Genomic DNA, 16,803 nt, shown 5'->3' with positions numbered 1-16,803 from the left:
CCATTGTATCATTCAGCCTTGCTGATAGTTATTTTTGTCAGATTAGCACGCCCTTCGAGGTCTCTGATGCTTCAGGCATCCCTAACCTACGTGTGCTCCAGTTTCCTGGGTCCCTTCCCTGGACTAGCAGCTCTAACTAAATGACTGGGATTTCCTCTTTCTTCTTTTCCCCCTTTCACTGGGGATGGTCATCCTGTCTTCCCTCCTGCCTTCACTTTCTTCTTTCCTCCTTTTCTTTTTACACTGTCACAGGTCTGCTATTGCCGTCTTCCTTCCCTTTTGGTCCTCATGTGCTGATGAGGTAGGCAGGAGCAAAGCTGCTCCTCCAACCCTGAGCTCTGGAGCATTTGCAGAAGAGAGAGGATATTTCTTTTTCTGCTTATGTTGATGAGTGTTTTGTTCTCTTACCTATTTCTTAGTGCATTACTCTCTCCTCTGCTTTCTGTACTTGCCTTATTGTCACCTCCTTCTCGAGTCATGGGAGCCATGGTCCATAGTTTGCAGCTGAGGGAGGCTCACCACCCCCATCCCGGCACATCAGTTTTTTGGATCGGTGTGGAAATTTTTAACAACACTTAGAACTTTTCTGTTCTGTCCATTTGACAAAAACTTACAATACAATCAACTTGCTGGTTGGTGACTTTGTGATCCCACTCCTTTCTGTCCTTGTTCTGCCTGGGGAGTGTTTTAAACATCGCCTGGGAATTTCCTAGGTAGAGTAGTTCCTATGAGGCAGCAATGTGATTGATCTAGAAATAATCTGACATAGGCTTCTCCACTTGTTCTCTTATTTTTTGACAATCTTATTATTTCTCTCTCTTCTGAATGTTTGTTTCTTTGATTTTTAGTTGCCTTCCCATACCTCCTCCTAGTTTCTTTACACTGTAGCTAAGGGTTACTTGGAAAAAGGAATGAGATTGGCAGGTTGGGTTGTCGTGTTAGTATGACATTCTTTTCTAAAATGGGAAAGTTCCATTTGCTAAGAAAGGTAGAGAGTTATGCTGTATTACTCGGTACTGTCTTTTATTCCCGAGTGTCATGAGCCCCTCAAGTGAGATTTAGTGGAATGATCCAAGTGGAGGTGGGGCTGTGGCACCAGGGGTCTGTTGGCTCATCCTCTTTGTTGTGCATCTCCGCTGTTCTCACTGACTTCACTTAAAGTCTTTGTGCTGCGCTAGGGCCACTCCCTCATAAATTTCACTTTCTTGTCTCCCTCTCTTCTGTGGTGCTGAGTTTGGCTAAACTCTAGTGTTGGTAAAAGTAGTTACCTGCTTCCTCTGCATCTGCACCCTATCAGCTGAACATCGCTGGGGAGAAGCACAAAGCTAATCTGTATTACATCGATTAGGCCAGATGATAGTGATTGAAAACTCAAAATATAGTAGCTTAAATAAGGTAAGAGTTCTCTTTCTCAAAAGAACCTAGATGTGGGAAGTCCAGGACTGAAAATTGTGATGGCTCCACGATCATTACGGGTCCAGGCTCCTTCTGTTTTTGTTCTCTGTGTGTGTGTGGCCTCCATTCTCAAGGTTGCCTCATGGTCCAAGATGGCTCCTCCAGCTACCTGTCCGTATTCTTGGTAGCAGGAAGAAGAAAAGGGAAGGGCAGAAGGGCATGCCCTCCACCTTTCAGGATACTACAGAAGTTCTACAAACTACTTCTGCCATAGAAATACAGCACACCAGGCTTCAAAGAATCTGAGAAATGTGGTCTTCATTCTGAATGACCGTGTGTCCAGTTAAAAATGGGAGTTTTCGCCCTGGCTGGTGTTGCTCAGTGGATTGAGTGCTGGCCTGTGAAGCAAGGGGTTACTGGATCGATTCCCAGTTAAGGCACATGCCTGGGTTGTGGGCCAGGTCCTCCATAGGGAGTGCATGGGAGGCAATCACACATTGATGTTTCTCTCCCTCTCTCTCCTCCTTTCCCCTCTCTCTAAAAATAAACAAATAAAACCTTTAAAAAAGAAATTGGGTGTCTTGTTTCTGAGGAAGAAGAGGGGATGTGTTGGGGGGAAAGTAACAGTCTGGCCCATGTAAACTGACTGCACTCAGTTGAAAGTCATGACCACAAAACTCAAATGAGCACTGAGTATGACTCCAAAGTCCTGATCCTGTGATGTTTTCCTAGTAAATTGACTTTCCCCCTCTCTTTTTAAATCTTCATCTACCTGTCCAAACCATAGTCTCAGCTGGCGTCTGCCTTGTATTTTACAGAGAAAATAGGTACAGTCAGACGAAACCTCAGTGTCTCATCATTATGGCCACCAGCTCACTCACGTCTCTACCCAGGCATGCTCTGTGCTTGCTTCTCCCTGTATAGGAAGCGTCTGCATCTTCTGCCAGTGCTGCTCCTTGTGCCTTCTCTTCCGCCCCTCCCCGTCTTCTCAAGAGTTTTGCGTTTATCTCCTTTCTGTCCTGCATCTTAATGTTAATGTGGCCAAAATAGAATGAATTCTTCCCACTTGCCTGCAGTTTTTGTCCCCACCTCAGTAAATGACACCACTCAGTTGCTGAAGCCAAAAACTTAGGAATCATCCTAGATACTTGCTCTTCATATTCCCATCCAGTCCATCTGTTTCAGCTCTTACGGAATACATCTTGAACCTGACCATTTTTTTCCATCTCCAAGCCACCATCACTTCTTGGCTGGGACACTGTAGTATGCTCTTCACTGGTCTTCTGCTTCTGTGTTTTAAAATTGAATCGATTTAATAAAGTAGCCGGATTGATTGTACCGTTTTACACTCCCACCAGCCGTGCATGAGAATTCCAGAGGCTTCATATTCCCTGCTTGCATTCTTGCCCTCCTCTAGTCTATCTGTCCTACTATAGGCAGTGTTATCCTTATAAGTCAGCTTACTTAGTCCTCTGCTGGACACCCTCCACGGGCTTCTCATTTGAGCCAGCATGAAATGCAAGGCGTCCAGGCATTGTGTGAATTTTCCCAGCTGCCTTTGCAACCTCTCCTTTACTCCACTTTTCTTATTTCCTCTCCTCCAGCTGTGGTAGCCTTCTTTTTGTCCCTCAAACCTAGTCAGTGTCAGGAACATTGTGCATGCTGTGTAGCTTGGGAGGCTGTTGATCTTTGCCTGGCTGCATTCTTGCTGAAGTGTCTAACCTTTTGCTGTCTCTGGGCCACACTGGAAGAAGAGTTGTCTTGGGCCACACATTAAATACACAAACACTAACGAAAACTGATGAGCAGAAAAAGGTTTTAAGCCCTGGCTGGTGTGGCTCCGTGGATTGAATGCCAGCCTGCGAACCAAAGGGTCACCAGTTCGATTCCCAGTCAGGACACATGTCTGGGTTGCGGGCCAGGTCCCTGGTGGGGAGTGCGTGGGAGGCAACTGCATGTTGATGTTTGTCTCTCTCTTTCTCCCTTGCTTCCCCTCTCTCTAATAATAAGTAAAATAAAATCTTTTAAAAAAGGTTTTAAGTAAATTTACAATTTTGTGTTGAGTTGTATTCATAGCTGTCCTGGGCCACATGTGGCCTGAGGGCCTCAGGGTGCACACCCCTGCGTCAGGTCCTCTCAAATGTCACCTCCTTGAGAGACCTTCTCTGGCCACTGTGGTGCTAGAGCAGCTTCCTTCCACCTCGCTCTTGTCACTGTTGACCACATTAGCCCATTTTATCTTCAGAGCTCTTTTCAGTGCCTGAGATCACCCTCGAGTGCTTCTTTACATATTTATCATCTTTTTTTGTTTTGTCTTTCCTGAAAGCTCCTTTGAGGTCAGAGAAAATGTCTCTTTTGTTCATCTTAGTATCTCTAGCACCTGGGACTATTCCTGGAATCTGTACTCAGTAAATATTTACTAATAGAGTGACTTGTTCTCATGGTAAGAAATTAAACCGCTGGTACCTTTGGGGTCACATGCTTTTAGTTCTCAATTAGAGGGGAAAGAGAATAGTTCTCACCAAATTTTGGCCATAAATATCCTAAGGAAGGATTTGACAGGTCCTGCCTGGATTACAGCTTACCATTGGAGCTAGGAGTGCGGGGTCTGTGATGGGCAGCTCACTCTTGAACCTGTACGGTTGGTGCTGGGGAAGACCCATGTTCCAAGAGGAAAGGAAGAAGTGGCTGTTTGGGACTGACTGACTTTGGGCTTTTTAATTATGTGCATTACCATTGCATCAGACATCTTTTCCCCTCAGGGTCGGGTGCGTACAGGGACCATGCAGTCTCTGCTGTCCTGTCCTTTCCCACAGGTCCCTGCCGGTGGCTCTCCTCCTGAGGCTCCACATTATATCCCTGTGGTGCAGTCCTGGTTACCTTGCCTTCTCCTGACTGGTTTTCTTTCAGATTACCTCCGCCAGCTCTCAGACACTTAGAGGACACGTTCTCTGCAGGACCACTCTGAGGGACTCCTCAGCACACTGCTCCCCGGACTGATGGCTTCAGAGCTGATGTGGACGTCCTTCCCAGCAGGAAGGGAGGTGTGGCTGGTCACTAATGAAAGAGGTAATGACGCCCTGAAGACAAGCTGCAAGTGGTGAAGCAACTTTATGTCAAATGGGAAATGTATCTCTGTTGCTGCATGAACAGCCTTTACAATCATTAAATTCACCTAAACTAAAGTGGTCTCTCTGTCTCTACATTTATATTGTTTTTGCCTTGGTTAGTGTTCCTGGGATTTTCTCTAGACTATAGAGTGTCTGTGTTAAGTGTTTCCCAACCCAGTTTCTGCTGTGGACACTGCTAACCCTCCTGGTTTTCTCCCCTGGGCCCTACCTGGGAGTTAGAGGCTGAAGGGGAGAGGAAGGTGGAGAAAACCATTTACTTGGGAAAGACTGCCTTAGCTCTTTCTAACATTTTGGTTTGATGACACTGACTCACCTGCGATCTCCTCACTTTATTCTCATGTTTTACCTGAAGATTTCATTTACGGACCTCTTTTTTAGCCTCAGTTCATTCTTTGCCTTCAGGTCTGACGGCACTTGGAGTTTTAGAAGACATCATTACCTACTAGTAGGCTTTGAACACTCATTCTTGGCCCAGTCACTACTAAGATTGTGTCATTCTGTGGGTATCATGAAAAAAATCCAAAAGATGGTAGCATGGAATATTTGGAGTCAGAAGGACTTTGGTTCAACTTCCCACTCCATTGCTTAAGAGTTGTATGAACCTGAGTAGTTACTTTATTCTTCTGTTGTTGGGTTTCCTCATGCAACATGGGTATAATAATAAAGTGTTTATCTCATCTGGAGTCCAGTGAGATTATATTCATAGAGTTTAGTTAGCACTATCTATGGAACATTAGTAAATTCTTATCAAATGGGAGCAGTCATTGAATAATTTTGCTTCTAAAACAGGTGACCTTATATATTAGGATGTTCTGAGGCTTTTATTATGTGTTTGCCCTTCATCTCCTTCAACTCCACTGACCTGCGCGAATGCCTTTGGGAACCCAGGCTGGGAACCTCTTGCTCAGGTATTGGTTTGACCTGGGAAGATTGGTTTCTGCTCTCAAGGTCCGTCTTCTACCGAGGGAAACATTTGTTGTGGCTCTTCACCTTCCCCACTTTAGTTTTCTGCACTGAAACCCTGGGTTGCGTGGTGTGTCTTGCTCCCCCATTTGTGAATGTGGGATCCCTGTGTGGTCCACTGCTTTGCCTTGCCGCGTGTGCTCTCTGTCCCCGTCTCCACCCCTCCTACCAGTCTGGATGAATGTTTCTTAACTCCTTGGTGGTTGGATTTCCATGTAGTTTGATTTTCTGGCAGCTCTAGTTGTTTTTTTGTTTTTAAATTGGTTGTTATCCTTCTTTTGGTTGTGTGAGGAAGTGAAGTGTTTCTGCCTATGCCTCCATCTTGGCCAGAACCCCTTTGTATGACTTTAATTACTTGACTTTATTGAAACTTGTTTAATGGCTCAGAATACGATCTATCTTGGTAGATATTCAGTGTATACTGGAGAAGAATATGTGTTCTTCTGTTGTTGGGTGTTCTATAAATGCCAATCAATTCAGAACAAGTTTATAATATCCTTACTTAGTATCAAGTTCTTCTATCAAGTATCTATTGAGGGAGGGGTATTGACATTTTTAAAAATAATTTTGGATTTGTTTCTTGTCCTCTTGCCATTCTTTCATGTTTTGCTTCATGTATTCTGAGGCTCTGTTATTAGATGAATAAACATTTAGAATTTTTATGTTCCTTGACTGAGAGATTTTATTAAATGACCTTCTTTAACCCTCATAATATCTTTTGTTTTGAAATCTACATTGTCTCATATTACTGTAACCACTTTGGCTGGCTCCCTTTTTCTTGAGAATAAAATTCAGATAGCATTAATTTTTCCATTTTAATACGTACAATTCAGTGCTTTTACTCTATTCACAAGGTTGTGCAAAATAGCCCCTGTCTGACTCTATAACATTTTCATCTCCACCAAAAGAAACACCACATCCATTGGTGGTCATCCTGCATCTCTCCTCATTTTTCCCTCCCCCTATCCATTGGCAAACATTACTATACCTCTGTGCCTGGATTTGCCTGTTCTGGACATTTTATATAAATGTGATCATGTAATATGTGGCCTTTATATTTGGCTTCTTACACTAAGCATAATGTTTTCAGGGTTTATCCATGTTGTATAATGTGCCATTACTTCATTCCTTTTTTATGGTAAAATATAATCAATGTAATACTACTTATTAATAGAATCTATTGTTTATTAGTTGAATCTTCTTACTAGTTCTAGGTCTACTTATATTTTCCATTTCTTCTTGAGTCAGATTTGGTAGTTTGTACGTTTTGAGGACTTTGTTCATTTCAATTAGGTTATCTTAATTTGTTGGCATATAATTGTTCTTAATATTCTTTAAAAATATTTATTTATTTTTAGAAAGCGGGGAAGGGAAGAAGAAAGAGGAAGAGAAACATCAATGTGTGGTTGCCTCTCACATGGCCCCCACTAAAGACCTGGCCTGCATCCCAGCCCTGACTGGGAATTGAACTGGTGACCCTTTGGTTCATAGCCTGTACTCAGTCCACTGAGCTACACCAGCCAGGGCTGTTCATAGTATTTTTTATAATCTTTTTATTTCTCTAAGATTGGTAGTAATACTTAGTAATATTCCCTTTTTCATTTCTGATTTATATAACTTGAGTCTTCTCTCTTTTTTTCTTTTTCAGTCTAGCTAAAATTTTGTGAATTTTCAAGGAACCAACTTTTGTTTTCATCAAATTTTTAAAAATATTTTAATTTTTTTGAAGAGATGGGAAGAAAGGAGAAGGGTAGGAAAACATCGAGGTGTGAGAGAAACATGGACTGGTTGTCTCTTGCACTCCCCCAATTGGGGACCTGCCCACAGCCCAGTCATGTGCCCTGACTGGGAATCAAGTGATTTTTTGGTTTGCAGGCTGGTGCTCAATCCACTGAGGCACACCAGCCTGGGTTGCTCTAGTCTTTATTATTTCATTCTTTCTGCTTTATTTATAGTTCCTTGATGCTTATTTTCATATGTTTATTTGCTGTGTTTGTATCTTCTTTGGTGAGGTGTCTGCTTTGATCCTTTGTCCACTTCCTAATCAGGTTCTTAATTTCTTACTGCTCAATTTTAAGAGTTCCTTGTATATTTTGAATACCAGTCCTTTATGAGATGTGTGTTTTTGCAAATATTTTCTCCCGGATTGTGGCTTATCTTCTCATTCTCTTAACTGTATCTTTCAGAGAGCCAAAGTTTTTAATGAAGTGAAATTTATTAATGATATCTTGCTTGGATTATGCTTTGGATTATACCTAAAAAAAAAACCATTGCCAAACTAAAAATGATCGAGACTTTTCTCCTATGATATCTTTAGATTTTCATAGTTTTACATTTTACATGTAGATCTTTAATCCATTATGAGTTAAACTTTGTGACAAATGAAAGGTCCCTAGATTCACTTTTTTTTTTTTTTTGGCATGTGGATGTCCAGTTATTCCAGCACTATTTGTTGAAAAGATGATCTTTTCTCATGTACTACCTTTGCTTGTTTGTCAAAGATTGGTTGATTATATTGGGTTGGCCAAAAAGTTAATTTTTTTCTGTACAATGTCAAGTGAAACATCAAAAAAGATTTGTGCAGTATATGGAAAACATGCTGTGACTGATCAAACATGTCAAAAGTGGTTTGTGAAGTTTCTTGGTACTATTGATATTTTGGCCAAATAATTCTTTGCTGTGGAACTGTCTTCTGCATTGGAAGATGTTTAACAAAACCCCTGGCCTCTACCCACTAAAATAGCCAATAGAGGGAGATAAGCCAACATACTCAAAATATCCAAATCAATAAAGTTATTAGTGAAAATGAAAAATGTGTCATATTTTACAGAAAAAAACCATATGGACTTTTTGGCCAACCCAATATTTGTGTGGGTGTATTTGGGGGCTCTCTGTTCTATCCTCTTCATCTGTTGGTCTATTCTTTGCCAATACTACATTGTCTTGATTATTGTAGCTTTCCACTAAGCTTAGAAGTTGACTAGTGTCAGTCTGCTCTTCTCCTTCAGTATGTATTGGCTATTCTGGGTCTTTTGTGTCTCCATATAAACTTTGATTTCAATTTGTCTCTATCCACAAAATAACTTGCTGGAATAATGTTGGGATTGGGTTGGGTTGGGAAGAACTGACATTTGACGATATCGAGTCTTCCTATCCATGAACATGGACTGTCTTTCCATTTATTTAGTTTTTTGATTTCCTTCATCAGAGTTTTGTAGTTTTTCTCTTATAGATCTTGTATATATTTTATTAGATTTATACCTAAGTATTTTATTTTGAGGGATTCTAATGTAAATTTGTTCATAATTTCAGATTCCAGTAATTAATTGCTGCTATATAGGAAAGCAGTTGACTTTTACACGTTAACCTTGTACTCTGTAATCTTGCTATACTTATTATGTCTGAGGGTTTTTTTTTTTTTGGTCAGTTCTGTCAGATTTTCTACATAGACAATTTTGTCATCTGTGAACAAAGACATTTTTATTTCTTTTCAATCTGTGTACTTTTTACTTATTTTTTTTGTTTGTTTTATTGCTAGAGCTTCTGTCACTGAGCAAAGTGAGGCCTGTGCATGTGGCCCCTTGATGCATGTCCCAACAATTGGTGTTGGAAGAAACAGGTTTTTATTTACAGGGGTGAAACCTTGGAGGAGGGAGCCAAGAGTACTTCTGCTCAGAGCCTTGTTTTCCCAAAAGATCCACCATTTCCCTTGCTTTCTAACACGCTATAAGCCAAAACCAGGCCCAGTAGTTCTCCATATTCTTATCTGTTCTTAAGCAGGCTGAGCAAACAGTTGTCCATCTCCTCTGGAAAGGACACTCGTGGGTTTCAAAGTCACCATGCTCTCACAGCAGCTCTCCCTTTCAGGATCCGGTGTACAACGTCTTTAGCCTCCATGTGATAGTTGAGGAGAACGTATGTCATACTGCACTGGATCATGGTGAAGTCCAGGAAGGCACAAGTCCCAAGAGAGTGGCTGTTCTATATGTTCCGAGTTCTAAGAGTCCAGACAGTCCAGGTCTGTGAGGCAGCAGGTCACTGTCTTGCAATGCAGAGTCCTTGGTGGCTTCAGAGTCAGCTGGAGCAGGCACGATTTGAGCGGCAGTGTGCCATTCTCTTCCTCTTGGCTGCTGCTGCCAAATCCCTCCTGGCTCACGGCTCCTTCCTCATGGCTACTCCCCTTTCTTACTAGCCCAGGCAGCATGGCCGAATCCTCAGAGGAACAGACAGCCCCTCCCTCACTACAGGCAGCATGGCTGAATCTCTCTCACATGGCTGCCTTCTTCACTACAGACTGGCATGGTTGCTCGTTGCTTTCTTACTACCGCATGGCAGACCAGCCCCCTTCTCTCTCTTCCCTCCTTATTTTAAATCCTGATCTAGAACTTCCTATGTGACCTCCTATCCAGCTCCTCCACAACGTGCTACATTTGCCAGTCTCCCTGTACCATTTACATTCTCTTGGCTGCCATCTTTAGTCAGGGCAAGAGTTCCCATGACACAAGGGCTTCCAGGAAGGCCATTCCCTGAATGCTTTCAGAGTCTGGTAGGCACCTTTTGCTGGGGGCTGTAACACAGCTATTAGCTTGCCTTTTTGTTCTGCAAAGTATCTTAAGCTGTATCATTCACTTCTCCCACCCCCGGCCAAGGTTTGTGGGGATTTTTCTCCTATTTTCTGGTGACCCCTGCTTTGTACCCCATTACACTTCCAGTATAATGTTGGAAAGGAGTAATGTGGGGTACATCTGTACCTTGTTCCTAATCTTAGAAAGAAAGCTTCTCATTTCTTACCCTTAAGTATGTTAGCTATACATTTTTTGGAGATGCTCTTTACCAAGTTGAGGAAGTTCCCCTCTATTTCTAGTTTGCTTAGAGTTTTTATCATGAATGGATATTGGATTGTGTCAGATACTCAGCATCTATTGTTACAGCATGTGCTTTTTCTTCTTTAGCCTATTGATATGATGGTTTGTATTAATTGATTTCAAATGTTGAGCCAATCTTGGATATCTAGAATAAATCTCAATTGGTCATGGGGACTTGGACTAGGAAGGTTATGGAGAGAAACAGACAGATGGAGCATGGTGTTCTTGAAGAATCAACAGGACAGAACCTGTTTGTGAGAGAGGGAGGAATGAAGAACAATTCCCAAGTGTCTGGCTAGGAAAGGTGGGAGGATTATGCTGCTGTTTACCAAGATGGGATTGACCATGGGAGGCACTGGCCTGGGGAGAAATCAGGTCCTAAGGTTTCATGAAGAGCTGAAGGTAATAATGTGATTTGGCATTAATTTTGTGGGGTGCTGCCCCTCCCTGTGATGAAAGCCCAGTCTCTGGCCCTGCTCGGCCTGTCTGTCTTGGTGTCCACATCTGAGCTCTTTTGTTTCCAGAGCAGATATGTTATATAAACACTGGACACAGGGTAAGGGGTCTCTTCCTGGTATAGAGATCACGGATGTGTTTCTTAGCGCCCTTCTTATAAACTTTTCTGGGGTTCTTTTTATTTACAGGTTCCATTTGGCTTGGCTTGCCTCTAAGAGCTACTTGCCGTGACCTATGGTCACTGAGCTGAGATTTAGACCGTTGGCTGCCCTGTTCATGGTATCACCAGGCTCTTCTTACCTGCTCTGTTCCTTACGTGTTTTAGCATTTGGTCTGTGCCTTTCATTGTGTAACGTGTGATGATGGGGACGTTGGATTCTAGCCCCTGGGTGATTTTCATGTTGGGCCAATGGGCAAAGGATAGCACTTGGAGAGGGGAGGGCAGAATATGGGAAGAAAAGTCTTAATCATTGTCATGATTGTCCCCTAGTACACTAGACAAATTAATCCTGGGTTTGCTGTCTCATCATTTACATTATTGATTTTTATGTCCCTAGAAAGTATAGTGCTTTTACTTATCATGAACATACTAAGAAATTCTTATTTTGTAGGAATTGAAGACGCATGAGTCATTTTCTGCATGAAAACAGGATAATTATTAAAGAGATGATTACAAAATGCCAAACATCCCTATTCTTGATTTTCTCACACTTGTTAATTCAAGGTAACATTGGTGAAATTTTAAAGGATAGTTGACATTTTCAGAATACTATTCAACTTGGTTCCTTAATCACAAGGATGCCCTTGACTCAATATTTCTTCAGAGAACTTTCAGAGTGCTTTCATTCTCGACAATTCTTGGGCATCAGGTGTTAGATTGCTGCCTGAAGGTCTCTCTGTGGGGAGATAAAACATAACTGATTATACTCCTAATGTGTAACGTGGCTGCAGGCACAGGCTGCACCAGCCAGCACACTGGTCTCCCTGACCACAGCACCTGCCCTGAGGGGGAGACAGGGAACAAATCAGCCAGGGGAGCCCCAGAGGTTGTATCTGGGTGATTGTCAGTTGAACTCTTCCAGAAATGAATGGATGGTTGAAGCTCCTCGTGGGTGAGGAGACCTCCATGTGGAGCCCAAATAGAGCCTATCCAGAAGCAGCAGAGCCCAGAGATGGATTCTGGTGTCGTCCTTTGGGCCCAGAATCAAGCCACTGCTGAAACGAACACCGTATCCGGATGTTTGGGAACTACCATTTTGTTGTTGCTGTTGCTTTAAACCAGCTCGTGTTGTGCTTTCTGTCATTTGTAGCTGAAATATAGTTGGCATTCCTCTGATTCAAGTCCTTGCTTCAAGGCTGACTTAGGCTAAGCGATGTGTCCAAGGCCACTCAGAGCTGTGGAGTGTCAGAGCAGGAGGTAGGAAACCAACACTGAGGCAAAGGCTGATTTTATGACACTTTCCACTCTGGTAGTTCATTTGGCCACAGATATGGGACTCTTTGGGGCTTATGTGAAAATGGGACTGTACAACTTCTGATTTTGAGCCAACATGAAAGAAATAGATTTTTTGTTGTTGGTCTGAAACCATACTCATTAAGCATGTTTATTAAGAATGGAACATGTAGCCCCTGACCTGTGTGGTTCAGTTTGTTGGGCATCACCCCACAGAGCAAAAGGTTACCTGTTTCATTTCCAGTCGGGACCCTTGCCTGGGTTATGGGTTCCGTCCCTGATCGGGATGTGTGTGAGAGGCAACTAATAGATGTTTCTCTCTCAATGGATGTTTCTCTCTCTTTCTTGCTCCCTTCCCCTCTCTAAAAATGAATAAATAAAATCTTCTAAAAAAGAAAGGAATGGAACATCTAAGGGTGATAGGGATTTTAAATTATTTTACTCTCTCGTATGTCTTCCCTAGTTCCACCTTCACCATTTACTGTTTTCCTGGTGAAAATTTTAAGTAGACATCTAATTCTTTTAAGTTTTTTAAAAAATGTTTTATTTATTTTTAGAGAGGGGAGAGAAGGACAGAAACATCAATGTGTAGTTGCCTCTTGTCCATCCTCTACTGGGGACCTGGCCTACAACCCAGGCATGTGCCCTGACTGGTAATCGAATCAGTAATCCTTTGGTTCACAGGCTGCCACTCAATCTACTGAGCCATGTCAGCCAGGGCTCTTTTAAGTTTTTAAAGAATGAAAACCTCCAAGAGGAGGAAAAAGTTTGTTGCCTAGAATCTTTATTTTTTCTACTCTGGGACTTGGGAAATGTCACCAATTTCCTGCTTTGGCTGTCTTGGTGCCACCCTCCCACCAATTCCTATTATCTCTGTCTTCTGGATGTGTTTGGGACACTGCAGGGAATCTCTGCCTCTCAGCCTCCCTGGTGTGAGGCACTGGGACCGCTCCTTGCTCAGACTCCACACATGCATGCCCTTTGCAGACCATTTGGGCCTGGGACACCACCACCAAGACTCCTAAGGGGCTTTTGTCCTGTTATGCCCTGGATAGTGAGTCACAGTAATTTGGAGAAGCAGGTAAGCTGCCACATTCTGTTCCCTGAGGGTGCTGAGGAGTTTGTTTGGTGCTTGCAGCTCACAGGCCCTCTTCTGTGAGCATCCTCTTCTGTCTGTCACCCAATGGGATTCCTAGGGAGGGTTGGCCACCTCCTGCATTGACTTGGGAAGCCCCTGGGAGGTTGGGTGTCTGTACTCACAGTTTTTGCATTCGGTGAAATCACTGAGATCAATGTTACATGATTTTGCTTCTTTCACCTGTGAATGAACCACCAGTTAGGTTTGCAGAGGAAATGCAGCAGGCCACCTCCTCTTCTCCTCCTCCCCTGTCCTCCTGTCCTTCTTTACTTCTAGGCCTCCCTTGTGGCAGTATTCATTCTCTCCTTCCCCCTGCCCCCAGCTGGAGGCACTGTCCTATCCTACTGCTGGGGTCTTTGGGGCCAGAGGGGATGTTGCATTCCCTAGCCTCTGGACTCCTGAAGGCCAAAGTATCCTGTTCATGTCTCTACCAGCCTTAGGCCATATCTGAGGAAAGGGCTTCTTCCTGCCTTCCACCCAATGACAGAGATTTTTTTGATGGTACCCTCCCCTTTCTATGACTTACGTTTTCCTGCAATTTAACTGTCAGCAGTTGAGAAACGATGTCATCCAAGGGCACAGGGACAGGGAGAGGCAAGGTATCTGTGACTCTGGGAAAGATACAGGCAGAGAGTTGCATGATTTTGCATTTTTGGATTTCATCCAAACATTGGTGATAACCCATCCATTGATGATACAGCTGCATGATGTCCTGCTGCTTAAATTTTGCAACCACCTGAGCCCTTTCATCTTCGGTTTTAGTCATGAAGGAAGATGCAAGGATACCTGGGAAAATTACCAAAGCCAGGCATCTGACCAGTGTTCCCACATGGAGGAATTTATCCTTCAGATACTGTGCACTTCTGTGAGCCCACTTGTGTGAGACCTTACATATCAGCATAGGGTACAAAGCAACTATTCTTTGTTAAGGGACTGGCTAAATAAATTATAGTGCATCTTCATAAAAGAAGAGTAGGTAGAAATAACATAAGAAGGTATTTACTGATGCAGCTGATTCCAAGGAATTTTTTAATGTGAAACGATTGGAGTGTAGATATTACATAATTTCTACCCATTTCTGTGTTCATGGATGTACACACATATTAGTTGCCTATGAAGGCAATATCTCTAAAAGTCAAAAAGAGGGACTGGATTCATTGGTTGCTTCCAGGGAATATAATTAGCCAGCTGGTATACATGGTGGATGGGAGACTTCACTATATGGCTTTTTGTATCTTTTCAGTTTTGATCTAGGTGAATGCATTGCTTATACAAAAAAAACTAGAACAAAATAGAAGTGTGCTTAGTAGGTAGGATGCAGGCTGAGTGGAGGAAAGCTGTTCTGAAACATAGTAGGCTGCTCCCTAGCAGGGACCCCTCTCTGGGCCTCTGTTGATTGATCATTGAAACCATTGGGTTGACTGAGCTGATCTATGAGGGTATCGCCCTGTGTACCAGTGGGGACCTTCCGGCACACTGGCCCATTGACCCAGAAAAGGAGAAAAATGGTCTCACGTACGTCTTCACCAACTGAAGGTACACTTTGTTGACCTTGATGTCAATGTCCTGGACTTGGAGGTTGACACATTGGGTGCTGTTTATGGAAATCCCAATTTTCAGAGTCATGTCCCCATTCACTTGAAATCCCAGGAGGCTGATAACAGGTCCTACTAGGCTGTGGACAACAAGACACAGGTGAAACCAGACCTGGCTGCAAGGTATTGCTCAGCCTAAGTGGTGGGCGTTTTGGGAGTGAGCCTCATGGGTGTGGAGTGAGCCTCCAGGTTTTGGAGACGGGGAAAGTGTGGTGCTTCCCATGAGCATGCCAGTGCCTTGTACATGGGATTCAGAGCCTGGTTCATGGCAGGCATTGCATTAAACACTGACAAATCCCTCTCCTGGCCAAACTTCAGGAAGTCTTCTTTTGCCAGAGGCACCAGGCTGCCTTGTATCTAGATGCCCATCACAGGTTCACATTTGTGCCTAGCACCCGGGCTGTCTGTTGTGTGGGTGACAGCATGAGAAAGACCCTCTGTATATCAGAACCAGGTCTCATTAGCACTGAATGTTCTGGAGAAGACAAATGGCTCTTCCTGCCACTGCTAGTTGTATGGGTCACAGACATGGGGTCTGGAGGCAGAATGCCTGGATTCAAAGGCTTTCCCTACCATATCTCAGCTGTGTGACTGTGAGCAAGGTTTGTAACAGGTTTGCTGGTCTGATTTGTTTTCCTAATCTTGAGACAGGGCCACTTTTCTGATGAGGTGGTCAAGAGGTTTCAGGAAGGTGAGAGTGCCTCAGTGAAGTGCCTGGGTGGAGCTGGGTCAGTGAGAGGTATCTGTGCTGTGTGTGTTAGTGCAAGAAGTCTTCTTCCCAGTGTGGACTCCTGCCCTCTCCTGTCTTCCTGTGTGCCCTGGGCTTATATGTTAACCTGTTCTTCCCCCACATGTTGACTCTCACTGGCAGGGAGCACTTCTAGTCGTCCCTCTGTGCCCAGCATGGCATCTGGTATGGAGTAGCGTTCATTAACTACCTGTTAGGTGGGTGAATGAACGTGTGCATACACACATGTTTACTTTGTTAGCTTCGTGAGTGCTATTAAACATGTCTGTTTCTGCCAGCTGCCTAGGACAGTGTGTGTAACAGTGGGCTGATTCTCCTTAGAGAGTGCAGATTATCTGGAAGGTGCACTTCCCAGGAAAATTCCAGTGTTATCAGTGTAAGATGCACTCAGCTGTTTCTCTCTGTGTTGGCCATCTGTATAAATGTGCATATTTCACAAGGAAATGTGTATTTCTGATTGGCTAACACTCTTTGAGGGTGGAGCTTTTATGGAGTCATTGTCCTGCCTTGGTCCTGTGGGCTGGGGAGGGGGACTGCTGTGGCTGAGGAGGGGGACTGCTGTGCCTGGTGCCTAATCTGCCCCACCCTCAGACATCCTGCCTTACTCTGTGCTGTCTCTGCCTGGCCCTCGAACACTGGATATGAGGGGCCTGGTCCAGGCCAACCCAGCTGACTGAGTGGGAGACAGCCTCACCCTTTTCCACCAATGAAGGCAGTAGTCTGGGCTTGGACAAGGATCTCATCGTCTGTCATCGCTGACATCATGTCATCCACCGTTGCTTTTTGAACCTCTAATCTGCAAAGTGACAGCATCCATGGTCAGTTCTGGCTCAAGGACTCAGCCTGAGCTGCAGGAGAAATATCCTTGAAGTAGTCAGTTAACAACCTACCAACCCATCCATTCCCTGGATCCCCCAGTCCTGTTACCCACTCAGTTCTTAAACTCAGGAAATCTTCCTCTTATTACCCCACAAAGGGCAGAGTTTTAGCCCAGAGCTGGAATATTGCTTTGTGAAAACGTGGTTGTCTCTGTCCATGGGATCCATTATGGGAAGATGA

General features: G+C 43.6%; 2 protein-coding genes across 3 annotated transcripts in view; one reads left to right on the top strand and one right to left on the bottom strand.

Moving 5' to 3' along the window:
• Positions 1 to 4,580, top strand: part of CDK5RAP1 (CDK5 regulatory subunit associated protein 1) — a 41,407-nt gene extending 36,827 nt beyond the window's left edge. For both annotated transcript variants that reach the window (XM_036009725.1, XM_028524635.2), the window contains exon 14: positions 4,306 to 4,580. In XM_036009725.1, the coding sequence (XP_035865618.1) occupies positions 4,306 to 4,395 (90 nt within the window). In that variant the 3' untranslated portion in view covers positions 4,396 to 4,580. The remainder of the gene's footprint in view (positions 1 to 4,305) is intronic.
• A 6,873-nt stretch (positions 4,581 to 11,453) lies between these two features.
• Positions 11,454 to 16,803, bottom strand: part of LOC118496817 (vomeromodulin-like) — a 42,660-nt gene continuing 37,310 nt past the window's right edge. The window contains exon 15 of the mRNA XM_036009723.1: positions 11,454 to 11,706. Within this exon, the coding sequence (XP_035865616.1) occupies positions 11,683 to 11,706 (24 nt within the window). The 3' untranslated portion in view covers positions 11,454 to 11,682. The remainder of the gene's footprint in view (positions 11,707 to 16,803) is intronic.

Source organism: Phyllostomus discolor, chromosome 9 (assembly GCF_004126475.2).
Source record: "Phyllostomus discolor isolate MPI-MPIP mPhyDis1 chromosome 9, mPhyDis1.pri.v3, whole genome shotgun sequence".
Taxonomy (NCBI): domain Eukaryota; kingdom Metazoa; phylum Chordata; class Mammalia; order Chiroptera; family Phyllostomidae; genus Phyllostomus; species Phyllostomus discolor.
This window is presented reverse-complemented; position numbering and strand designations above follow the sequence as displayed.